Source organism: Rhineura floridana, chromosome 1 (genome assembly GCF_030035675.1).
Source record: "Rhineura floridana isolate rRhiFlo1 chromosome 1, rRhiFlo1.hap2, whole genome shotgun sequence".
In the NCBI taxonomy this organism is placed as follows: domain Eukaryota; kingdom Metazoa; phylum Chordata; class Lepidosauria; order Squamata; family Rhineuridae; genus Rhineura; species Rhineura floridana.
In genome coordinates, this window is record NC_084480.1 from 293,382,338 (window position 1) to 293,409,173 (window position 26,836).

General features: G+C 40.9%; 1 protein-coding gene across 2 annotated transcripts in view; it reads right to left on the reverse strand.

The window, feature by feature from the left end:
* Nucleotides 1-290: 290 nt before the first annotated feature.
* The window catches only part of NUDCD1 (NudC domain containing 1), a 75,901-nt gene continuing 49,355 nt past the window's right edge, over nt 291-26,836 (reverse strand). For both annotated transcript variants that reach the window (XM_061605173.1, XM_061605183.1), the window contains exons 8-10: nt 25,398-25,523; nt 4,832-4,988; nt 291-1,350 (exon numbers count right to left, since the gene is read on the reverse strand). In XM_061605173.1, coding sequence (XP_061461157.1) covers nt 1,058-1,350; nt 4,832-4,988; nt 25,398-25,523 — 576 coding nt within the window. In that variant the 3' untranslated portion in view covers nt 291-1,057. The remainder of the gene's footprint in view (nt 1,351-4,831; nt 4,989-25,397; nt 25,524-26,836) is intronic.

A 26,836-nucleotide genomic window follows, 5' to 3' on the forward strand; every position in this document is an offset into this window, starting at 1 on the left:
TAATCTGTAGACTGCGGGGCATAAGGGCAGAGCAGAGCAGGATCCCTTGAGTCAGGCTTAAAACTATGCCTTTTTAACAGTTGCAGATCAGATATCTTCCAGTTGTTGGAACAATGCTGAATCTTCTGTTTCCCAGATGCCTAGCTTAAGTCTACCTACGGCACTGTTTAAATGACTTATCTCTTACCTTCAGATAGTGGAAGCAGCTGTAGAACTGAGAGCCTTCAAGCCCATCATTATTCTCTCTCAAATCTGAGCTCCTATCTCAATGCCAGAGGAAAAGAACACCATAACATTTGCTTTGTTTTTATTTATTTGCTTTTTTAAAAATCCACTTTATTTCTAAAATGGTTGTAGATTTTCATCTGGAACCCAAACATAATCCACATTTGCACATAATGAGAAGACTTAAGATGCAATTTAAAAAATATAGGAGAGAAAAGTAGGTGCTCATGTTCACTATCATTTGTCCAATGAGCCAATGTAAGTGTTAAGTGTGGAGACATTTAAAAAGAAATGGAAAAACAAAACAAAAAAACCCAACCCCTTTCTGGCTAAGCTGCAAATTACATTTTAATTATTTTGGTGAATTTCCATGTAGATCTGTCTCTTTTTTTTAAGGGAACTGATTTGACTTAGCAAGCCCAATAGACATTGCTTTATTAATTTAAAAAGCTAAAGAAAAATGAAGAATGTAAATTCAACCAACTATTATTAAAAGGGCTGTGACTGAAAACTATTTGGAAAAGCAGGACATTAACCATTTCACAAATGCATTTCTGCCACTAGGGCACACTGGAAAGAGAAATGTCAACTTTCTTGTATTTCCTTAACAGATCTAAAAATTTTGCACAAATAATAAACTATTTATTAAAAATAAAGCTTAAAACTTCGCTCTCAATCTATTAAATACAGGCACATACTAAGATACATTTTGGTCATGGTGCAATATATGTTGCTTTTGTACTGACAGTACACCTTTGTACTTTCCTATTAATTTATACAGTCATTATTTGAGCCAATTCTGAATACAGTGATAAGAGGATATGCTTGGTCATTAATTCTCAGTGTTCACTTTTATTATAAAGAGCACTTTCGTTGTGAGGACAAACAATCTCTCATTTGTTGCCTGAAACCCCAAAACAGGGTCATGGGTTTCCAGTGTTGCTACCAACTGCTTCGCCACTTGCCCAACTTGTCTCCCCTCCTTTCTGTTGTAGAGAACAGTTGACAGTGGAGTTGGTTGCCGATAAATGAATACTCGACGCAGGCACTCACAAAGGGCAGAATAGGAGTGATTTGGAGCACAGGCCATAAATTTCTTGTCTTGCTTTGATGCTTGCACATAACCTGGAGCACACAGTCAATAAAAGGAGGCAGAGTTATTTTAGACATGCTGCATTCTCACTCATAGATCTGCACAATTTTCATATTTTAAAAAATAACTATGAGTTTTCTTTTTTAAAGAAAGTAAAAAATGTTAAAAAAAAAAAGGTGGCAAGTCTTTCTTTTGGATTCGGACATGGCAAACATCTCCCATGCCTTTGTATCCTTGGAGCTAGACTACTTCAATCCATTTTGGGATACTCCTTTGAAACTTTTCATAACCGCAGCTATGGCAAATGTGGTACGCTGGTTCCTGACAGGGAAGGGCACTGGTAAATTATACCAGTACTCCAATGGTCTTAATTGGCTCTTTATAGCTTTTCAGTTAACCCTATGAATTATTTTAAATGGCATGGTCTAAATCTATTCTCATACTGGTCCAAAGTAAACAACAACTAAATGAAAGGCTTCAGAGTAAGGGTTTTGCATTTATGACACCTGCTACATCTTGGTTACTGAGTTGGCAAGGCATTTCTTATTTCTAGTTATATATGAAGAAACTGATGCCACAATAAACACTGAAGCAGATTAACACAAAGCTGTTATCTGATACTGCAAAAACAAAAACAAAAAAATGGCAGTAAAGATAGGAGTGAGATGCTGTTTGTTATTTTAACAAGCACTAAAATGAAACCCATATGAGATTGTCAGACTGCTCTCCAGCTATTTGCAAATGAACAGAAATCCAGGTGTTTTTGACTTAAGCACAGAATACCAAGAGGCCATCTACAAAAATGTGAAACTAATGAACAACTTGTAACTTGGTAAAAACTGACCCCCTTCTCTAACAAATCTTTTCCCTTAACTACGCCCACCTGTCCATCACCTGATATCATATGATGTCAACTGCAGGACAGGTAATCCTGTGGGGCCAAACCGAACAAGAAGAATCGCAAGAGCACCCTAAGCGTGCTCCCAAATTCTTCCTCTCCTTGCTGGCAGAATTCAGAACTTTTTAAATTTGACAACTTGACACGTGCTCCTGATTCTTCCCTTAATGCTGAATCACCTGACATCATCTGATGTTAGATGATTAACAGGTGAGTGGCCCCACCTACCTGTCAAAATGGTCTGTGGGGTATGGTGGAGATTTAGCTCCAGCCTGCTGACATGATCCAGCTCCCCAACCTTGCTTTAAGGCGTGATTGTCTTTAAAATGGAAACCTGCATGATACTTCGCTTAAGTAGTAAAAACAAAAAAACAACCCCCCCCCAACACATTTACTGGAATAAACACAGAATGATTCGTTGTATCTAAGCAAGGTGAAACAATATTTGGCATCTTGCAGGAATAAATCACTTGTTAGCAATGAAGGTGATATATACATATATGGGGGGGGGAGGGGGTGTTTGTGTGTGTGTTTGTTTCACTTGGGCTGGTGCTTTCATTAATGGAACAGTATCGCCCTGTCCTTCAGTACTGTGTGTTTTGAAAACTGTGTGTGATGAAAGTGGGGCTCCCATGGATTGCTGCTTCAACTACTGCCCGTTATTAATAACCCAGGAACCTACCCCAGAAACAAACCCTATTGCTAGCTATGCTTTTTCATCTATTTGGACCCAACTGTAGCAGTCATATTATCAAACATAATTGTGTTTACTCAGTCTGCCACTTGCAGTGGCTACAGTAGTTTCCAAAAGTAGACAAAATATCGGAGTGTCTCAGTGAATGAAATGGTAGACAAATTTGGACTTCGAGAAACAGTGGTATCAGTCCTAGCAAAAGAAAATGGAAGTTTACGCTATAAATGTACCTACAGCCTAGTAACTGACTGATGAAATACCTAAAATGGGAAAGGGCTGGCTTGTTCATTATATTACATTATTGTGTCTACATTCATAAGTAAATCATGCACAAATGGGTCCAACACACTAAGAAACCTGTGAAATTCTAGAATCAGTTTAGACTTTTGTAAATCTGTCAGTCAGATATTTTAGTTATTTATTCAACAAACTTATATTGTAACAAACCCTCTAAGGGGTTTAGAAGGTATCAAAATCACATGCTCCTTGGAATCCAAAGAACTATGCAACTAGCTCCACATGCATGACACAACTCTGGACTTGTGTTGTGGGACCATCACCCTCTACCCTAAATGCCACATGCCACAGTTGGGATGTCCAAAACACAGATTGTGATATGGCCTGAGGCACTGATGTCCTAAGTGAAGCATACACACAAACCCCAAAATTATGGGCAATATCTTTTGGCATACATGAAGCAGCCCTCTGAATCCTAGTCAGTGATATATACAGAAATAGAAAGTACACTCACACCTGCAAAACCAGTACAGGAACTGGCCCAAAGATTTGGAAATCCACCATAAAGTGTTAAAATATGAATTCTTCAGTAAAATTATGGGATGATTAAAACAAACATGCTTTAGAATTCCCCATTATTTTCAACAATGAAAAATAAAAAAAACACATGAGACTGCTAGATCTGCCAGCTTAAAGAAACCCTAAAGGGTTATTTAATTTTTAAATCGACACAATCCTGAATCTTAATCTATCACATTGGCTGGAATATTCCAAAGGGTATAAGAGGAAGTTCTTATGCCTTTGGACAATGCCACAGCACTCCTTTTGTCAGCTGTGTGCTCAATAAAATGCACTCAAATTGACACAGTAAAAACATGCCTGGCAAATGTTTTAAATTTTTATCCTGGAGAATTTAGCTTGGAATATATCCTGAACTGTGGTCTGAGGGTTGCAGCCAACTAGGTTCTACTCAGAGTAGACACACTGAAATTAATGGACATGACAAATTTAGTGGGTCTATCCTGAATAGAACATAGCTGGATACAGCCCTGAAATAGTTTTTATCCCTAGGCATAGATTCTGTTTGTATTCTCCAAACACCACTGCAGAAACCTTCATCCATAAAACTAATTTCTATTTAATTATGGAGAAAACCTGGTGTGTGGATGAGATAGTAATTAAGATGATACTGATCTTCTCCATTGTCAGATAGTTGGTTATACTGATGAGACAGTAATTAAGATAATACTGATTTACTCCATTGTCAATTAGTCATCCCTGTAAGTCATTCCAGTATAAGTCATTTCAGAAATCAGCCTAACATTTAGCTAGTTGCAGAACTGCTGTGATTTATCAAATTTTAGTGACAGAGTTCTGGTATGGGAGCAGAGATATGAGGCAGTATTCAACTAAATAGTTGCACTAGGGCAAGAATTAGTGCTAGTGCAATGGGGTTTCCCCCTCCCTCTGCACCATCCACAAATCTGCTCTGGGAACCCTCAGGTCAGATTTAGGGGTTTGAGGGGAAAAGACTGTTGTTGTTGTTCAAGGAGAACTCCTTGTGCTGATAGAAGAACCGCCACAGCTCTACACTGAATACAATCCATTGAACAAAAGTGGGGGAAGCGTTATGGAGTACAGCTTGAGAAGGAAGAGAAATGCTACAAAAACTTTCCTCCAGTACCTAAGGCATTGAAAGTTGAAACATGCTCCCACTTGTCCTGCTGATCTGGGCGTGGTTGCCAGAGAAGAGCATCAACATCATGGCGTAAGCAGAAGCATGGCATTTCCTTGGGATCCACCACTGTTGAGAAGAGATACTGGTTGCTTCCAAGATTTACCTGCAGAGAAAAAAAAGCTATCCTTTTAGTACCAATTCAAAGTTTACTTGCTTGATTGCATGTAACACTGAAATGGAAATGGACTGCCTTCAAGTCGATCCCAACTTATGGCTACCCTATGAATAGGGGTTTCATGGTAAGCGGCATTCAGAGGAGGTTTACCATTGCCTCCCTCTGAGGCTAGTCCTTCCCGGCTGGCTAAGGCCTGCTCAACTTGCCACAGCTGCACAAGCCAGCCCCTTTCTTGTCCGCAACTGCCAGCTGGGGGGCAACTGGGTTCCTTGGGACTATGCAGCTTGCAGACGGTTGCACAGGTGGCAGGGAACGTAACCCAAGCCACTCACTGTGAGGATGATCTTTAGTTGGCTCTTGACACCCAGGAGACATGAGCGGGGATTTGAACTCACAGACTCTGGACTCCCAGCCAGGCTCTCCTCCCCACTTATGCTATACTAGCTGTTCAAATGTAACACTAGCAGCATTAAAAAAAATACCAGAAAGACAATTGATAGTGCAGGTTCCAAAAACAGATCTCATGTATTGTAAACCACCAGCACAGCTGTAATCTAAAGGGTTTTTATTTACTTTTTTGAGTTAGCCACGAAATGTGGGTTACTTGCATCAAGAAATGTTTTAGTGCAACATTAGATTCATTCGAGACTGCGTCCTCATGGTCCCAAAATTCTATGCTCAAGAGCCAGTGTGGCATGTTGGATTAGATGACCACTGGCTAATGGTTTATTTCACAGCACAATCTATCTCCCTGGGTTGTCGTGAGAATGAAAGGTGAAACAGAAATGTAAGACCATACAGCACATCTGAATACATCTACCAATTAATTGTTTTCTTTTTGTAGAATCTGGAGTTTGCAGGTGCATTGCCCAGTCTGGACTGCAACCGTTTAAACTGTAGAGAATTGAGAAATAATCATACCTTCCTTTAGAAAGGCAGCCATACATGTTTCTTTTTCTTAAATGCCACTTGCACATTGCAAAGGCTTGCTTTATAAATTTAACAGCAGGTATAGTTATATCAAGATCCTCCGTGGCGCAGAGTGGTAAGCGGCGGTAACGCAGCCGAAGCTCTGCTCACGGCCGGAGTTCAATTCCAACGGAAGGAGGAAGTCGAATCTCTGGTAAAAGGGGTCGAGGTCCATCCATCCGTGGTCGGTAAAATGAGAACCTGGCATATGCTGGGGGGTAAAGAAAGGCCAGGGAAGGAACTGGCAATCCCACCCCATATATACTGTCTCCCTTGTAAACGTCGCAAGACGTCACCCTAAGAGTCGGAAACGACTCGCACTAGAAGCGCAGGGACACCTTTACCTTTATAGTTAAATTGGCAAATGAAACCAGTGAACCACTAGCTCTATTTCTTTCAAAAGCAGCTGTGGGGAAGAAGTGGATGCTTGTTCATGAGTAGACCAATCAAGCTAGGTTGGACTGCAGCTGAGTGAGAGTGGGGAAGAGCTGTAGCTCAGTGGTAGAGCATCTGCTTTGCATTCAGAAGATTCTGGCATCTCCAGATAGGGCTGGGAGAGACATCTGCCTGGAGAGCGGCTGCCAGCCAGCGTAGACAACACTGAGCTAGATGGATGAATAAGGCACCTTCCTATGTTTCTATGAGAGTGGGGCTGACAAGAGACTGCAACTTTCCAGGGCGAGGTTGATGGCTTATACGCCTCAATGGGAGCCCGGGAAGACAGGGAGGAAAGAAGATGCCTGAGGAAGGCAAAGGCTGCCTCTAGATGGAAGATGCCGTAATGGGTGTAGAGTGTTAGGTGGGTCTGTTTATTCCCCCATGATGAGCAGGGCTTCCCTGGTCCGACAGACGACTGGAGAAGGAAGGACAGCGTACGTCTAAAAGGAGGAGGGACAGCTGTCTAAGCTCTGCAGAGGCTGGGACTGTGACAGCAGCAATCTGTAAAGCTAATGTTTTGTAAAGAATTTTTTGACGATAATGCCACTTCAAACTCCTACCTGCTTTGCCAACGTCTAACGGCATGCATCCTTTGCATGCCAGGAAGGATCAAAGCATGTCATTTAGATGGACAGGCTACATCACCAGCAGTTACTTCTCAGAAAAAGAACAATGTGGCTGCTGCAAGCAAGACAAGCATTTGTAACCAAAGGCAGGACTAGCCAACATCTTAAGTCCAGGGAGAACCGTATGCTTATTCCACAGCCATCTGCTACACGTCTGGTTCCGTGATTTCAGTACCTGCTTCAAGAATTTTTCTCTTTAAAAAACTATTCTTACGTTAGGAATATAGGAAGCTGCTTTACGCTAACAGATCACTGGCCCATCTAGCTCGGCACTGTCTCTCCAAGAGTTCATAAAGAAGTCTTCCTCAGCCCTACCTGGAGATGCCAGGGATTCAACTCGAGACCTTCTGCATGCAAAGCAACTGCTATTTCACTGAGCTAAGGCTCTTACGCTTTCTCTTCCAAAACAGGCTCTCTTTACGCCACTTGTCACAAAGAGACAAAATTGCCGACACGATATGCAAATGGGGCCACTAATGCAAGGACTTGCCTCGTTTGTATTTTGAATTTGTATTCTCAATCTCAGAGCTCCCAGGCACTGGATAGCTTTTTTCTTTTTTGCGCTTCAGTTTGCCATTTTGGGCAAGAAAGCAGACAAGGTAAAATCGCAACACGTTTCAGTGGAACAGCACAGAGTGAGAAAGGCAGTGCTTTCTAGAGAAATGATTTACTAAGTCAGGGAACCACAGTGTTTTTACTATTTTTGAGAATTCCATTGACTATATTTAATGCATTGTCTGCTGTAATAATGTTGTTGGCAGATTCTTATATCAAATGCTGACTCCTTTGAATAAATAATGCCTGAGTTCATCCTACTGTCCTTTTAATTCAATATTGTTTTAGGAATCTCAGAAAGAACAAGCTAGGAGAGAAATGTAAGTTCCTCTAAGGACTATAAAGATCATTCAAAACAGATTATATTATAATCATTTTTTTCATCAAAGGCCTGTATCACTGAACATACACTCTTCCTACACAAATTAGTTAAGTTCAAGAAGATGCCTCTATTATTGGAATTCTCACAGTTGGCTATACTCCCTAATACAGTAAAGCTAATCTTAATACTGAAGTCCCTAATTCCAGGGCAGTGGTGATGGTGGGGAGACTTTCAGCTGCCCAACAGAAACAAAAATAATGAAGTGATAAAATGGTCGCTCAAATCCTTATGGTCCAGGACTGGGAAACCTTTTCCAGCTCAAGAGCACGTTCCCTCATGTGCAACCTTCTGGGGCCACATACCAATTGTTGCTGGGAGCAGAGGCAAGAGTGAGAAGAACAGATGCAACTCTTACCTTTGCATTCCAGGTGACATTCCAGCCCCACAAAGGCCAGAGGTTTCTACACATCCACACCATCTCTCCATCCTTCATCCAGACAAGCAAGATGTGTTATCGCAGTTCAAGAGCACACACCAGCCAGGAAAAAAACAACTGTGGGCACATAGCCAGTGAGGGACATGGCCTGAAGGCTGGACAGAGAGGCCTGGAGGGTCACATTCAGCCCCTGGGTTTGAGATTCCCTCCTTTTATAGTCTCTGCTCCACTGATAGGAACATATGAGTCAGACCATTGGTTTATCTAGCTCAGTAGTATCTACACTGAATGGTAGCAACTCTCCAAGGGTTTAAGGCAGGAGACCTTCCCGGCCCAATATAGAAGTGCTGGGGATGTTTTGGACTACAGTTCCATCATCCTTGACCACTGGCCCAGCTGGCTGGGGCTGATGGGGAGTTGGAGTTCAAAATATCAGGAGGGTACCAGGTTGGCAAAGGATGGGCTAGTCGTTCTTTCTTAGTTTAACCACCTCACAGGATTGTTTCGATGATCAAGGGAGCGGAAAAACCATGCATACTACCTTGAGCTCCTGAGAGGAAAAGTGGGATATAAATATAATAAATATAAGGCCCCACTCTAGTTGCACTTTTGCAAAAACATCTATGAAGTTTTATCTTACACAGGTCACACAAATCTAGTAATCCCTGTTATTACTTTATAATTTGTTTTTTTTTTAAAAAGTACTTAATAAATTATAAAAATGTTATTTTTTCTTCAGCAGATTTCAGAACATTTAAAAAAATGTAAGAAAAAAGCATATATTTCTCTGACACATTAAATTGCACTGCTTTGGGTCAATAGTGATTTACAGCCTTTCAAGGCAATTTCAAATCTACACCTTGTGACTAGGCTCACTGTACACATTTATTGCATTTCTATAGTACTTTTGCTGTCAACTCATGAGTATTAAGCATGAATAAAATAGCTTTCACTTCCCTGAGAGACCATTGCTGATAACATCCAGACAAGTAGCCATGTCTTAAACAACCTTAAACACTTACAAATTTACTAGGGCATAAGAGGGACTTTGGTCCATGAAAGTTTATTCTATAATAAATTTGTAGACTTTAAGTTATTAGGACGTTGCTGTTTTCAATGCCAATTGCATTATGTTGTTGTAGAAATGTTAACATGCCAAACCTTACCCATTATGCTAACTTTCCAAAACAAATGTAAATTCAAATTTTTATAATCTGGAATGTTTCTACAATTTGGTCAATGGAAAAGTATCCTTGGATCATGCCACAGCTTATTTGAACTTTGCAAAAGAAGCAAGACTCTAAAAACCTTAATTACCTGTGATTTTTTGTGTGTGTGTATGTGTGGGAAACCACTTCTTGTTCAGCAAAAATAAGAATGGAACTTGAGTACAAGAGGATTACACACAGCGTTCGTGTGTAATCCAACAAAGGGCCCACAACAGAGATTACTAACACACTCCAGAATGGTGGCTGGCTGGCATGTGCTGCTTCCCATTCATAAACTTTAGAATAATCCAATATTCTTTGAATGGAGGCAGGACAAAAAGACACTTCTCTACATGGCAGCCTTTAGGATAAACATATTTTGGTTCATGCATTTAATTTGTTTTGAGATTTGTATCCTGACATATGGTTCCTCCAAACCTTCTGGGCAGCTCATAACAAAACAACAACACAGTATCAAAAGAGAGATTAAAACCAGGACCCTAATCAGGAAAGCATTAACATAGAAAGCTAGTGACACATAATCGACCCTCCAAAACCCATTCAACTTTCTCTCCTCAAAATATGTTGGAAAAGTGTTTGCTACTTAAAACTAAAAAGGTTTTACTTCTTAAAAATAAAAAGAGAGGTGGCCTCCCAAGCTTCTTAGGAAAAAATTCCACAATGAGGCTGCAACATACACCCACCCACTCACCCAGGTGCTTCCAAAATGGTTGGAGACTGGTCAGTTTCCTTGGATAGCAGCAGGTTAAGGATTATTCTTTCCTATTCAAAAAGGACACCAGAAGAACCTTAGAATTATGTCTTGTGACTCATTTTGATGAAATGCTGCTAAAATAAATAGTTTGAAGGGGGCATCATGTGAATATTGAGGGCAGGGCCATGCTGGTGGCCCCACCCCCAGCGTCAGGTAGGCACATGGGCATCACAGGTTAATGCCAACTGTCTGCAGTGAAAAAGTCTATGTGTCAAGTTATTCATGCAAAGGTTTCTTCCCTTCAAACAGTCCATGTAGATGTCCAGTGGCAGTATGCTACTGCTCCCAGGAATAGTGTGATGCCCCTTTCACACAATTCTTGCACAAGGAAGGCTCAAGACACTCCCGGGGGTGTTCATTTAAGCTTAATGGATAACAAGAGATGAAACTGCATTAGCTTAGCTTTGCTGGTCCACGACCGTAATAAACTGCATTGTATATTATTGCATTAGCTTAGCAATATTTTCTTATTGTTAGTAGGAAACTTCCCATTGCTAAAACAGATGAATGATTAGGCAGCCGTACAATTTCACAGTTGTTGTATTCTAAGATCTGAATATTTGGAGAGGAATCTATAGTGACCACATTGTTAACATCTCTGTAAATTGTTCTCTACGGTAATGTGGTTTTAATAAAAAGAACTGCCTATACCTGGAATGGGAATCTGTGGCCCTTCAGATATTGTTGGACTATGACACCCATCATCCTTGACAATTGGCTATCCTGGCTGCAGATGATGTTCATCATAATCTGGGAGGAAAACAAACGTTCCGCATCCCTGACCTACACAATCTCAAACTGGCCTAAGGTTCGATTTTTAATTGCAATGACCTAAAAATCAATCCACAGTTGCTCACTACTAAAGAAGGGACACACTCTTCCAGTGTGATTGTGTTGCCATGAAAAGCAAATCTATCAAAAAGAAGGGAGGGGGAGAAGGGAGGGGGAGCAATGGAAGAGAGGAAGAGGAGAATAAGCTAGCACTTGTCCTCCACCTTCCCTTGCAACAGCTTGAGAGCTGGGTGCTCTTCCCAACCATGCCTACCCATGCAATTTTTGCACATGTGGAACTACCATACAGCTCAGCATCATCAAAGACTATCTTGACTCATATGTTTGACATACATGATGGATGGATGAATTTGGAACCAGATGGGCAAGCGAGCACTGACTGATGGAGGAAAGGCTGTCTGCACTGAGATGGTGGAAGAGATATCTTTCTTCATCAACAGACGGGGGAGAAGAGTTGCTTGCTTTGGAATTTACCAGTCGAAACATTGGCTGAAGGCATCTAGCTATTCAGTAATTTTAAAGAACAGAAAAGCCCTGAGAGGCAAAGAAGACAAGCTTACTAATACTCAGTCTGGAAAAATAATTACTGATTGCAAGATGGCAATTACTTTTGAGACACAAAACGAAAATGGAAGCAGTCAATAACAACACATTGATTACTATGAAAAGGGGGGAAAACATGAAGAGACACTAATGACAGCTATTTCTCTTCATCTCTGACAAAATATATATCTCTTGAAGATTTTTTAGCCAGACAAGATAAATTCACATAACGATGGTCCCGTGTCTCAAAATGACACACGGGTATAGATGGTTACAATTATCTTGCACATTAAGATTAAATTCAGGCAAACAAAATAATACTATTTACCACACTGAGTAGATTCAGCCATATCTATACCTGAACATGCTAAAATTACGTGCACTGTTTTTAAGGAGATGTTGCAGAATAGAGGCATACTACCTTTAACCATTAATTGGCATCAACAGCAGCTGATAGCAGCTTAAATGCATTTTGCTATCTGTACTGTTGTAAATACAGAGCCTTGCACCAAGAATGTGTGCCTGAATCATATTAGAAATTTCTATCTTCATTTCTGCTCTTACAAGCAGTTAATTTCAAAGTAAAATGCAGGCTGCTTTGATCAGGGGCTGTCTCTTTGTAACAACTATGTATGATGCCCTGCATTGAAGGCTGTTTTTGCATTCAAAGAGTGATCAAAGTACAGATAGCTAATACATAAGATCCAAGCTTGGATACGGCTTGGGATGGCAAGTCTTCATCCTGTACAGCTAGTAAAGGTTATCCATTAAAGCTGTCCATATGTCATTTTTCTTCCAAACACCAACTTTTATTGGAGAGAACAAGTTGCATAGGCACTGAGGAACACTGAGGCAAGGGGAACCTGCACTGAAGAGGTGAGGCCAACTTTTAATTATGAGAGCAGACTGTGGATGCTAAAAATTGAAGAAAAGGGTCTAGAGCAACTCTTAAAGCAGGACCATCAAGACAACTATGTTGTCAAGCGTCTAGCAGATAATGGCTAATGACCTATCAGCTATGTGGAATGACTTCTCAGGTGCTTGACAACCTCCATGTTTTTGCAGGCACAGGCAGATAGCAAGCAGAGGGTGTTTAATTGACCCTTTCTTCGGTTGCCATACATGACTGGTGAGTTACACCTTGTAAAAGCTTATTTTAAAGTAATGTTTTAGAGGAATTCAACATGAGTAGCTGGGTAGCATTTGATTTCTGAGAACCAATTTCTTTGGGGATGATGTCCCGAATAGTGTATGCCATCAAAGTGGCATTAGGATAGACATCAACAATGAACACACAGAATAGTCCAAAGCATATGTAGAAAAATCATGCCCCGTGGCAGAATTAGTGAAAAGAATGTGCAGTTGGTTTTATTTGATCAGAAATCACCTGTAGGTACATAATTTCCACGGTGTAACTTTACCATATGTGGCATATAGTTTTGATGACATCATCAAGATGGCCACCATAAAAATTCACAAAACAATAAATATCTCTGTAAGTAGTGGACAGATTTTAATTTATAAAGTCTCAATTTAAAGATAAATCAGAGAGCTACAGAATAACAATAATTTCCATGCTGTAACTGGTTTGTAACACAAAATACTGATGATGTCATCAAGATGGCTGCCATCAAAGTTCACAAAATCATCAATATCTCCATAACTAGAGGATGGATTTTAATTTTTAAGGTCTCAGTTTAAGGGTGATTCAGAGAGTACCAGATGGTAAGGGAACCCTCCATGCAACTGTTATGACTTGAGGAAGATGAATTACAGCCCATTACACCATCTGAAGCAGCCATGCATAACTGTTCACTACAATAGTCCAAAAATCCTAGAGCCAAAGAGTACAGTTTTTAAGGAATCTGTTCTCAATTGGAAAGCAAAGGATTTGAAAATATTCCAAAAAAGACTTGGTTTGGTGTCTATGCAAAAAGAGAAGAACAGCAAAATCTAGCTTTTTACATATTGAGAGTACACAATGTAGCTGACCAACAAAGTAATACTCCGAACATTTCCACCTGGACAGCTTTCTGTACAGCATTGCAAGAAGTTCCCAAGCAAATAATATGTGTATGCATTCTGCCAATCATCCCGCTACCCCAACTGATCGTTCAATTCAGTTGACATTCTTGCACCAACTGGAAAATTTAACTAAACACATTTATGGACCAAACTCAAAATGTGTTCTTATATTAGATTTGGTCTCTATAAGCCTGTACAGCAACTAATAATATCTCAACACCGTCTTCATGACTGATTTGTTTTACAGCCTGGTGAACTACATATGTGCATGGTGTTACTTTGTGCAATTGGCACTTACATTGATGGATCTGGTATTTCTGAAATGTGGGATGTTTGGTAAAGTGAGAGCACTGTGCATCACATTATCATGGAGAAACATCTTTGATATGCTGTAAAAGCTCACACATATACACTCGTTGCACTGTACGACTGATACCTAGAAACATTCTTTAAGAAGAATCCATGTGAAGAAATTCAAAAAAAGGTTGAAAACTTAGAAGGTAAATCTGAATTCACCAAAGGAAGCGGTATTGAAAATATGTTAACCGCTACAGAGAACTGCATTTTCTCTGGACATATAAGGGAATTTGATGAGATCCAAGGACAGTCAAATCCAACATTTAAAATGATAGGAGGGTACATGGCAATGGTGGAGTACGTGCAAGACACTCCATTAGCTCTATTAGGAGTTGTGACTGGAATGCACACATTTCATCTCTAGAAGCAATCATTGGGTATTTCTTTGCATTAGATCTACACAATTACTCTGGGATGATGGCTTACTACCTTGCTGAAGTATGTACTTTGAAAAAGTCTGATCCTGAAATATGGAAGGAGTTTGAAAAAGGTAACTGGGTTGTCAGGAAAACTGCAGTTCCATTCTGTGTCGTTAAGAACATAAGAACATAAGAAGAGCCTGCTGGATCAGGCCAGTGGCCCATCTAGTCCAGCATCCTGTTCTCACAGTGGCCAACCAGGTGCCTGGGGGAAGCCCGCAAGCAGGACCCGAGTGCAACAACACTCTCCCCTCCTGAGGCTTCCGGCAACTGGTTTTCAGAAGCATGCTGCCTCTGACTAGGGTGGCACAGCACAGCCATCACGGCTAGTAGCCATGAATGTGTCTAAAATTCTTTTAAAGCCGTCCAAGCTGGTGGCCATTACTGCATCTTGTGGGGAGCAAATTCCATAGTTTAACTATGCGCTGAGTAAAGAAGTACTTCCTTTTGTCTGTCCTGAATCTTCCAACATTCAGCTTCTTTGAATGTCCACGAGTTCTAGTATTATGAGAGAGGGAGAAGAACTTTTCTCTATCCACTTTCTCAATGCCATGCATAATTTTATACACTTCTATCATGTCTCCTCTGACCCGCCTTTTCTCTAAACTAAAAAGCCCCAAATGCTGCAACCTTTCCTCGTAAGGGAGTCGCTCCATCCCCTTGATCATTCTGGTTGCCCTCTTCTGAACCTTTTCCAACTCCATAATATCCTTTTTGAGATGAGGCGACCAGAACTGTACACAGTATTCCAAATGCGGCCGCACCATAGATTTATACAACGGCATTATGATATCGGCTGTTTTATTTTCAATACCTTTCCTAATTATCGCTAGCATGGAATTTGCCTTTTTCACAGCTGCCGCACACTGGGTCGACATTTTCATCGTGCTGTCCACTACAACCCCGAGGTCTCTCTCCTGGTTGGTCACCGCCAGTTCAGACCCCATGAGCGTATATGTGAAATTCAGATTTTTTGCTCCAATATGCATAATTTTACACTTGTTTATATTGAATTGCATTTGCCATTTTTCCGCCCATTCACTCAGTTTGGAGAGATCTTTTTGGAGCTCTTCGCAATCCCTTTTTGTTTTAACAACCCTGAACAATTTAGTGTCGTCAGCAAACTTGGCCACTTCACTGCTCACTCCTAATTCTAGGTCATTAATGAACAAGTTGAAAAGTACAGGTCCCAATACCGATCCTTGAGGGACTCCACTTTCTACAGCCCTCCATTGGGAGAACTGTCCGTTTATTCCTACTCTCTGCTTTCTGCTTCTTAACCAATTCCTTATCCACAAGAGGTCCTCTCCTCTTATTCCATGACTGCTAAGCTTCCTCAGAAGCCTTTGGTGAGGTACCTTGTCAAACGCTTTTTGAAAGTCTAAGTACACTATGTCCACTGGATCACCTCTATCTATATGCTTGTTGACACTCTCAAAGAATTCTAATAGGTTACTGAGACAGGACTTTCCCTTGCAGAAGCCATGCTGGCTCTGCTTCAGCAAGGCTTGTTCTTCTATGTGCTTAGTTAATCTAGCTTTAATAATACTTTCTACCAGTTTTCCAGGGACAGAAGTTAAGCTAACTGGCCTGTAATTTCCGGCACTTGAAAGATTGCAGGAGGCTTGGTAGGTATCACACAGCATCCTAAGGCCCTGGTCCATTATTTTTTTTAACAGCACCAATACTTGACCAAATATCTGAGGAGACATTAGGTGTGGCGGGGATACCATTAGGGCCAGCAACATTGCACAAGCATTATCAGAACTCAAAAGAAGCAGTCACTAAACAAAATACAGCAATAAATAAACTGTGTATTGAACTGAAACGGATTGGAAATTGATTTTCATATGATGGGCCTGAACTCATTAACACTACAACCAAGGCAGTTTTCAGACAAAAAATTGCAAAAGATGTTAGGCGATTGTGTGTTCTTGGTACCAGATTGTATGAAGATTTAAAAAGACAGAGACTCATCTCAGAAACTAGTACCATGACTCTATGGGATCTGATCAAAAAGAACAAACTACATTTGTGTTCAAGTGCCTAGAAGAAAATAAAAATGAATGTGGCCGGTGTTGTTGAAGAGTTAAGTGTAGACAAATCACTATTTGCCCGACAGATTGTAGCTAGATCACAGCACCAAGTTGATTTACATGAAACATTGGGCCACTATGAATTCTCCTCTGTACTATGATCACTGCTTAATACCAATGAGACTATGCATCCATATCAGCAAAAAAGCAAATTAATTGACATTTTGATGTCACTTCTACAACCAACACAAACACCACCAAAACACCTAAAATAGCATCACATCTGAAAGCATCTTTTCTGTTGCAATTACTGATGGTATGGCAGAGCTACAAGCTACAGACAAATCAAAATATATTCAAACATGTAAAGATCTGGCTAATGTATTCATAAAAAAATCAGAGCAAGTACTGACAGCATAATGAAATATACCTGGTGCCTGACCAATACAGAGACAATTCTATTAAGAGTATGACATGACAAAAGAGACTCCAGGGGATATCATCCACCCAGTACAAAATCATGGAAAACACAAACATAGCAAATGATACTGTGAAGAAGCTACTTTTGCACATTATCACTAAAGATGAATTAGCTGTGTATCTAGCTTATAAGATGCTTCAGCATGCAAAAATGACTAGAAAGGACTTTGTAGCTGCATGGTGTACAGACGTGGCTGCCTGTTGTGTCCAAGAGGCGAGACAAAAAGTAGGTGATAAAAAAAAAATTCTATGTACAAAGCAACACAAGCATAACGAAGATACCTAGGCCTCGACATAATTCACTATGATTCCCACCTCTTTTTAATGAGCAACATCCCTTCAGCTGGCCATTACTCTCAGCTGTCTCAAAGAGGTCTTAAAGGGGAATTCCACACTGCCTCACATTGTTCTTTGGAGATACCAAGTTAATTCTACACACTAAAAAAATTCATATATCTGCACAGGACAACGATATTTGGGTTCTTGCTGTGCCAAGGTACCCAAGACTTCCTCTTGAGTTTTACTTTGTTCCTTCTTCAAAAAATGTTATATTGCTTGCACATATATTTCAATTGCTAGGCCCTTTGAAGTCTTCTGCATTGCCTGCATTTCATGCCTTGTCCAGATCTGATTGCATAGGTACTTTTCCAGGGAAAGGTAAAATTTCATACTGGAAAGCATTCACTACAGCAACCAGACATCCTCTTTGCTTTAGATTCACTAGGAAACAAGACACAATCCCAGACAAAGTATCTGATAAATTAGAAGCATTCATTTGCAAGGTCTATCAGCCAAATATCAGGATAACTACTCTTGTGGAGTTATGCTGGTCCATGTTTTCTAGGAAACAGACTAATTGGAAAAATATACCACCTACATGAGGTGATTTTATACTTGCAATGAAGAGAGTTAACTACCAAGCTATGATCTGGAACGAAGATGACCAAGCACACCCAACAATTCCATCTCCTGTTGAACATGGATGGACCATGAAGGATGGACAGATATCTCCCATTCTCTGTGATATGCCATGTGCACCAGATTCAATTCTGCAGTTGATCAGATGTTCATGTGTAAAGAACAGATGCAGTCCACCTTGCAAATGTTTAGTCAACAACCTACCGTGTGCAGACATGTGTGAGTGTGGAGGAAATGATGACCTGTGTGATAATGATTCTCACATTGGACCGGACCTCTTAGACTCTGATAATGCAGATGATTATGGTGATGATGATGGTAATCATGTTAACTAAAGTCTAATAGGATATTCAAAGTGTGAACAGTTATGTTACAGTAACGACTAATAGTTCCAACAAACATAGTGAATGACTTTATACCATTGATAATGCTGCAATTATATAACATATCACTACCAACAAAATTGTCACCTATTAAAACGCTTACCTATTAGGTATTAAATATGCACACACACGCAAAATGAATTCCAGTAGAAAATTTTTGTTCTGTCTTTATTACTTGTGTAACACCCAAAACTAATATAGAGATATGGTGAATATTATAAATACACAAATGTCTATTAAAAATATTGATTTTTGAGTTAAAGTTGTAAGGATCAAATTTATAGTTCTGTGAAATGCCTACAAAGTTAGACATTATAAATTAAAATGCATCAACTATTTACAGAGATACGCATGATTTTGTGAATTTTGATAGTGGCCATCTTGATGATGTTATCAAAACTATACTCCACACACCAGAGATACATCATGGAAATTATGTATCTAAAGGCAGTTTCTGATCAAACCAACCAGATTCTTTTTACTAATCCTACCAAAAAATTACAATCGCTCCCCTATCAGAAACAAAGCAAATAGAAAAGACCATCACAGGAGTAATAAAAAGTACTGTTAATTAAGATAGCATACCTTGCTGTGAGGTTAAGCTTCTTTTTTTAAATATAGGATTAAAAAAATTCAAGGAGGAAATTTCTATGCACTATTAACCATGATGGCTCCAAAAGGAAGCTACATATTCAGGGGAAGTATTGCTTCCAGTTACTAGATACTAGGGAGAAACAAAGTTGTCTTTATCATATTCTGTTTATCAGTGCCTGGCTAGCCAACAGAGTGCTAGACAAGGTGACCTCCAGTCTGATCAAGCAAGGCAATTCTCATGAAATCTTCTCACGTGCATTGCCTGGTATGGAGGTGGTAGGTGTGTCTGAAGCCCATGCCACAGTCTCAGCGGGCACTGGATTGTCCTTTATACTGGCTAACAACCCACACTAAAGAAAGATGTTTGATTTTTGCCATGTCTTTGGAAGGAAAATGGATCAGTTTGTGGAAATAAAAAGCTTAGCCCAAAATCTATAAAATTATTGAGGTTAATGTCCTAAATGAATTCAGTATGCTTATTGATGCTCAAGTATTACTACTAAAACATGTAGGGCCCCACAAAATAGCATAATTACTATACTAGTATCTTGTCCATCCAGTTTCAGAGAAGCAAATGCAACTAAAATCAACAATTGTAAGCATTCTACTTGAAAGGAGTCTAAAGTTCTTCTAAAATTTGCCAACGTATATTAAGAACAAAACCATTTGCATTGACCTTATCTTTCCTGGTTACTAACTGGCAATTATTTGATCCTTGTGCATAAAGGGGAGTTTGCCCCTCTCACGAACATACTAGTGCTCTTCTGTTTCTGTCACAGTTAAATGATCTTTCTACATTTTCAAAATAATGAATGGCAGCAACCTTTGGCTAAGATGCAAACAAGATGAGTTGTTATTCTCACTACAACTATGTAATGAAAAGGAGAGAAAGTACACTGAAAAAATCAGCCTTAGAAGAAAAGCATTACAAAGAACTCTGATACAAAGAGCTGGGACTTCTTTGGACAGCAGATCTACTTTATTCAGAAAACTGCCAACCTCATAGTGCACAAAAGACTGATTAATTACTTGAAAGCAGCATGCCTCTAAAGTACCAGGGTGTAAAGGTACAGTGATTTCTCTGGCCAAAAAAAAGTCTCTTTCAAAAAATAGAAAAAAGAGAAAGAAAAGCCTCCTCAAGTGCAACTAAAAGTGAATTAAAAGACAGGTGTCTTGACTGGTTGTGCTTACATCTTGGGACTGGTGGTAGGCAGATAAAAAAATTAATGGGAAGGTGCAAGGCTACATTGATCAAGGCATAAAGGAGCAATCCTAGAAAAGCAATAGTCCACAAAAATAAAGAATTGCCTCACTAACTCCAAGAATTTTCAATCTTGGTGTTAGTGATGGGGAGCATATACCTCCTTACAGGATACAGGAGATAGGTTTGCAAATAAACTAAAAAAATGTGACTTTTCTTCTTCTAGTTTGTGTTTAAAGTGACATCTGTCATTTTCTTAGTCCAGAGCCAAAGATCTGCAAGAGCTCCAACATACAGCATTTCATTTGTGAAATAAATTAGAATTTTATATCTAATTTATGGCATGCATCTGGAAATGGGATCATTTCATCTGCAACCCTGGGATCCTAGTGGGAGGACAGGCGGGATATAATTTTAATAAATAGTAATAAATAATAATAATAAACTCCAAATGATAAATCACTGCTGAAATCTGTATGCCAACCCTATACATGCTTTAAGCCATCACAACAGCATGGAGGAGGAAACTTTATTCCCTAGAAAAGCGGGGTGGAAAGATATGAACAATGCATCTGTTTGACAGATCCAGAACAAATGGGCTTCGTTCTGGATATATGCATTCTAAAAGCCTTTTGCACATCTAAGTAGTGCAATGCTTTTTCGGTGGGATGACCCGGTGACGGACAAAAAGAAGGTACAATAAGTTCCCGCTGGCAATGAAAAGAGAACAGAACTTTAGGTTGAAAGGAAGGAATGGTCCGCAGGATCACTCTGTCCTTGTGAAGTGTCTGTCTACAGAGAGAGCTGAGCTCAGAGACTCTGAGGGCTAAAGTGATAGACCACAGAAAAAGAACTTTGAAGGATAGCAAAGGAAGAGGAACAGTTTTCAGAGGTTCAAAGAACATTCTCTGGAGTGCTTTTAGAACCTTATGCACATGCCCGGTGAGATAACAATGTTGAACTGAAGGTGCTGTAATGGTTGCTCTTCACAAAAATGTTTTAAGAAAGGATGGGAGCCCAGTGGTTTGTCCAGAGAAGATGACAGAACCGATAACGCAGAGGCCTGTCGACAGTGTATCTGGTCTTAGACCCATGAAAAAGCCATCTTGCATGAACGCCAAAACCTCTTGGATGCCTGCCCTTCTAGGGTGGATACCTGTCTTTTTGCAACAAACCAAGAAAACCTTCCATGTACCCTCATAAATTCAAGTGGTCAGTGGACGTTGAAACACCATCATGGTATCCACCACTGCTTCTGACAGATGTGACTTGACTAAATGCCTCCATTCAATACCCAGGCATGAAGGTTTAGCCATTCTGGATCTGGATTGTGGCAAAGCAGGTCCTTCCTGGGAGGAAGATGCCATGGGGGAGAAATGAGTGAGGCGCTCAGAGAACCACAGCTGGTGAGGCCAGTATGACGCCTTCTCTTCTCACACCTTTTGAAGCACTCTGGCCAGAAGTGAAGTGAAGTACAGCAGACCTGGAGGCCATGGAGAGTCTAGCACATCTGTGGCCTCTGCTGAGGGTTCTGCAAACAGCTCTATGGTTACCTTTCCGAAGTGTGACATCTTTTTGAACACATTTGGATGTAGTTGCCATTCCCCATTGAGAACTTGTTCCTCACTCAACCAATTGGTCAGCATGTTTTCCACACATTGTAAGTACTCTGCTACCAGTGATTCCAGGTGATTCTCCACCCAGGTGAGGATTGCTGATGCCTCTTCCTGTAGTGTTCTTGATCTCATGCCCCCTTGACAGTTCACATGCACCTTTGCAGTCACTTTGTCAGTCATTATCAAGACTGCCTGGAGGCGACTAACAGTTATGAAATACTGTACCACCAGGTGTATGGCATGCAGCTCCAGAAGATTGATTGGGAGGAGATTCTTCTCCTGAGGCCACATTCCCTGCACCATATGACCGTCGCATATGACTTCCCAACCTGTTAGACTCTGTTAGACCAATCTGTGGTCGCTATTGTCCATGGCGAACTGGAAATGAAACCCCTCTCTGAAGAATGTATTCATGTATCCATCACAGCAGAAACCTGCAGACATATTGGGTCAGAAACATCCTCTGGTGATGACAGGAGGCAATATTGTTCTGAAAGAGCAACAGTGCCCACTGGAGTTGGAGAGTGTGGTACCACACCCACAGAGTTGTCTGCATCACTGAGACCATAAGGTCCAGAACTTCCACCAGATCCATCAAGAGTTCCTTCAGAATCACAGTTGCTACCTGTTGAATTTTATTGATTCTTTCCAAAGACAGCAACAAGGTTCCCTTACTATGTCCAAGACTGCTCCCAGGTGCTGAATTGACCTGGCCGGACAGAGGTGACTTTTCCTGGTTGATAAAGAATCCATGAACCTTGAGACATGCCAACATCACCTTTCTATTCTTTTGGAAGGGTAGGGGAGTGGGTTAGCAAGTAATCCAGGTAAGGACAGATGTGTACCCCCTGAAGCCTGAGGTGGGTCACCAAGGTCACCATTATCTTGGTGAAAACCCTGGGGACCAATGAAATGCCAAAGGGCATGGCCCTGTATTGAAAGTGACAGTTGTTCACCACGAATCTCAGAAAACACCTGTGGGGACTGTACATCGGGACATGAAGATACACCTCCCTGAGCTCTATTGAGAAGAGGAGATTCCTCAATGTATCACTTCTGATGAACATGAGGGTCTTCATTTGAAACTTGCCTGATATACTCATTCTTGATATACTCATTCAGAAATTTCAAATCAGTACCACCTGGGAAGACCCATCTTTCTTAGGGATAGTAAAGAAAATTGACAAGATGCCCTGAAATCTCTCCTCAGGTGGAACAAGCTCTATGGGCAAGGTGGTGGAGCGGGTGGTGGCGAAGCAGTTGCAAGCACATTTGCAAGAAGTGGATTATCTGGATCCATTTCAATCAGGCTTCAGGCCTGGACACGGGACTGAAATGGCCTTGGTCGCCTTGGTGGATGATATGAGGAGGGCTCTGGATAGGGGCAAATGTACCTTCCTTGTCCTCCTTGATCTCTCAGTGGCTTTTGATACCGTTGACCACGGTACCCTTCTGGAACGCCTGGAGAGGTTGGGTATAGGGGGCACTGTATTGCAGTGGTTCCGTTCCTTCCGCTCTGGTAGGTACCAGAGAGTGGCATTGGGAGATGAGGTTTTGGATCCTTGGCCTCTCATCTGTGGGGTGCCAAAGGGCTCCATCCTCTCCCCGATGCTGTTTAACATCTATATAAAGCCGCAGGTGGCTATCATCAGGAGATTTGGGCTGCAATGTCACCAGTATGCGGATGACATGCAGCTCTATCTCTCATTTAAATCTTCACCGAGGTTGGCTGTAGAAACCCTGTCCAAGTGCCTGGAGTCAGTGAGTGGCTGGATGGGAAGGAATAAGCTGAAGCTGAACCCTGACAAAACCGAGGTACTGTTCGTGGGAGACAAGAGAAGGCTAGGGGATGTTGACCTAATGCTCAGTGGGGTACAATTGACCCTGAAAGACCAGGTCCGTAGACTGGGGGTCATTCTGGACTCCCAGCTGTCCATGGAGGCTCAGGTCTCGGCTGTTAGCCGGGCGGCGCTGTATCAACTCCATCTGATACGAAGGCTGCGCCCCTACCTTCCCAACCATCTGCTCCCATTGGTGGTACATGCCTTGGTCTCCTCTTGCCTACACTACTGCAATGCGCTCTACATGGGGTTACCCTTGAAAACGGTCCAGAAGCTGCAACTGGTACAGAATGCGGCGGCTCGCCTGATTAAAGGCAGCCGCCGGCAAGATCACATTACTCCAGTGCTGAAGGAGTTGCACTGGTTACCAGTTGCGTTCCGGGCCCAATTCAAGGTGTTGGTTTTGACCTTTAAAACCCTGCACGGTTTTGGCCCACTCTATCTAAAAGAGCGCCTCCAGCATAATCAGCAATGCCGCTCAACAAGATCAGCTTCAAAAGACCTTCTCTCCGTCCCACCAGTTAAAACAGCTAGACTGGTGAGGACTAGGGAGAGGACTATTTCAATTGTGGCTGCCACTCTGTGGAATTCCCTCCCAAATGATCTCCGCCATGCCCCTTCTATGATGAGTTTCCGCCGGGCCTTGAAGACCTGGCTCTTCAGGCAGGCTTTTGGGGTGGGCTAGATTTTATCTTCATTGTTTTTAGATTTTCAGTGTCTAGGTATTATATGCTTATGTTGTACGTCACCTAGAGTTGCTGGACAGCCAGCCAGATGGGCGACTAATAAATTCTATAAATAAATAAATAAATAAATAAAAAGAAGGATTCAGACAAACTGGAAGAGGTTCAGAGGAGGACAACAAGGATGATCACAGGGCTTTGTTTTCAGTCCCCTGGGGAGAGACTGAAAGAAATGGGCATGTTTACCTTTGAGAAGAGAAGTCTGAGGGAACACATGATAGCACTCTTTAAGTACTTGAAAGGTTGTCACACAGAGAAGGAGCAAGTATCTTCTCGATCATCTCAGAGTGCAGGAGAAAGAATAATGGGCTCATGTTACAGGAAGCCAGATTTCAGCTAAACACCAGGAAAACCCTCCTTTCAGAGCAGTACAACAATGCAACCAATTACCTAGGGAGGTGGTGGGCTCTCCAGCACTGGAGGCATTCAGGCGGCAGCTGGACAGACACTTGTCAGGTATGCTTTAACTTAGATTCTTGCATTGAGCAGGGGATTGGACTCGATGGCCTTATAGGCCCTTTCCAACTCTACTATCCTATGATTCTATGTTTATGGGGGGGAAATCAGTACTTTCCAGACCAAACATGGCCTTTAGGTATTTGCCTTTGGAAAGCCTGGAACCCTCATTACTATAATTTAGAAAACAGGCACAACTCACTTCTATTTCCTAAATTTTTAAGAACTACTCCAATGTTTTTAACTTAGAACACATTACTTGAATGTACTGTTGTTGTTTCAGTTTGTAGGCTTTATTTTCTTAACCTCTATTTTTATTGTTCTTTTGCTTTGCCACTTTCAGAAGCCCAAGGCCATAAATTTATGACAACAAATAAATATTGTGAATGATATGCTTTTTGGATCATTTACACAGAAATAAAGAATATTTGCCATACACTTACAAACTATAGTAGCAAACAGAGGAAAACACCACAAGCAGTATCTATTATATTCAAAGACAATTGCACATTATTTCTGCTTATTAGTCCTCTTTACAAAACTTGATTGTAGATTATCCTACAGCTTTAAGCTAAACTACATGCTACACACGTTCGAAAATGGTCTTTCCTGACTGTTCAATTTCCTGTGATTAAGAAGCGCAAGAGTATTATCTCATACTTACCACATGAGTAACGTTCAAGGTGTTACCATCAAATCTGCACAGACTCGTGCTGTCTTCAAGAAAAATGTCACATTCTTCCAGCTCCTGGGCATTACATGGAGGGTTCTCTTTGTTAGGGTCTGGATTCTGAAAACAGCCACATATTAAAACCAATACAATTAAAGTATCTACTAATATTTTTAAAAATGTACTGTATCCAATGCTTTTGTGTGACAGTACACACTGGCACAGAGTACTGCTGGAACCTATAGCACTTTTATCAAGAAATGAATTCCAGCACCTCATTTTTTTTAAAACAGAGCACTGACAGTACCAAATATTTCAAAGGCAGTTAAAACAAGGTCTTCCTGAACATTTGGAATAGGAGTGATTTGAAAGAACAGATATAACAGCAATTGTTCCTGGGCTGTACCATTTCAGACCTCAGGTGGGGCAGCAATTACTTCTTCACATAATATGCTAGCTCTGCATCATTTGAATTATTTTAGACACTTCCAAGCCTAAATTAACAGTTGTAGTACAACTATAGTACTCCCAGTGAATCTTTGAAATCACAATTGCACACAGTAAGAGTCCTCTACAATTTCTAGGGCTAAAGCTACTTAGGTTACAATCTTGCAATAGGAAATTGTATGCACCTTCACCAAGACAAAGATAGTTCAGACTTCCCAGATAAAATACTGAGCAAACAGGAGACCCTGATATTCATGCAGCCAGTTCATGAATTGAAGAACGCCCCCTTCCCTGTGTTCAGTTGCATTCATCACAACAGCCATACAGGCGGACATAAAATAAAGGAGTAAGTACTGGCAAATACAGCCACAGGATATGACAACAGAGGAGGATCCTGCAGTGACCACTGGTGGTTGCGTAAGAACATAAAAAGAGCCTGCTGGATCAGGATAATGGTTAGTTTAATCTAGCACCCTGTTCTCACAGTGGCCAATCAGATTCCTATGTGAAGCTCACAACAAACAGGAACTGAGTGCAAGAGCACCCTCCCCTCCTGCAGTCTCCAGCAACTGGTATCCTCAACAAGCAGTTATATTGCCCAAGAAGTAATCTGCAAGTGCCACTGTGGGATGCTGAGCTGCCAGAACAAACAAAACAATAAATCAAGATTGGGGACAACAACAAAAGCAAGAAGTCAAGCAGAAAAATAGGGAGGAATAATGATCTAAAGTATGTTATGGATTGCTCCAATGCAAACATTAATCAGCTGAGATGGCGGAACCTATCAGTTGATTAAGTTGGTTTCATTGATAGTACTAAATTAACATTTTGGTGACATATCCAGATTGTTCTTCCTAAAGAATCTGTCCGGAGAAGTGGGGTTATGGATCTCTAATGGATAATAAATAGCACTTAAACTACAATCCCTTGGATTCTTTAGTGGAAGCTGGGACACTTAAGTAGCATAAACCCAATATAAGATTGCA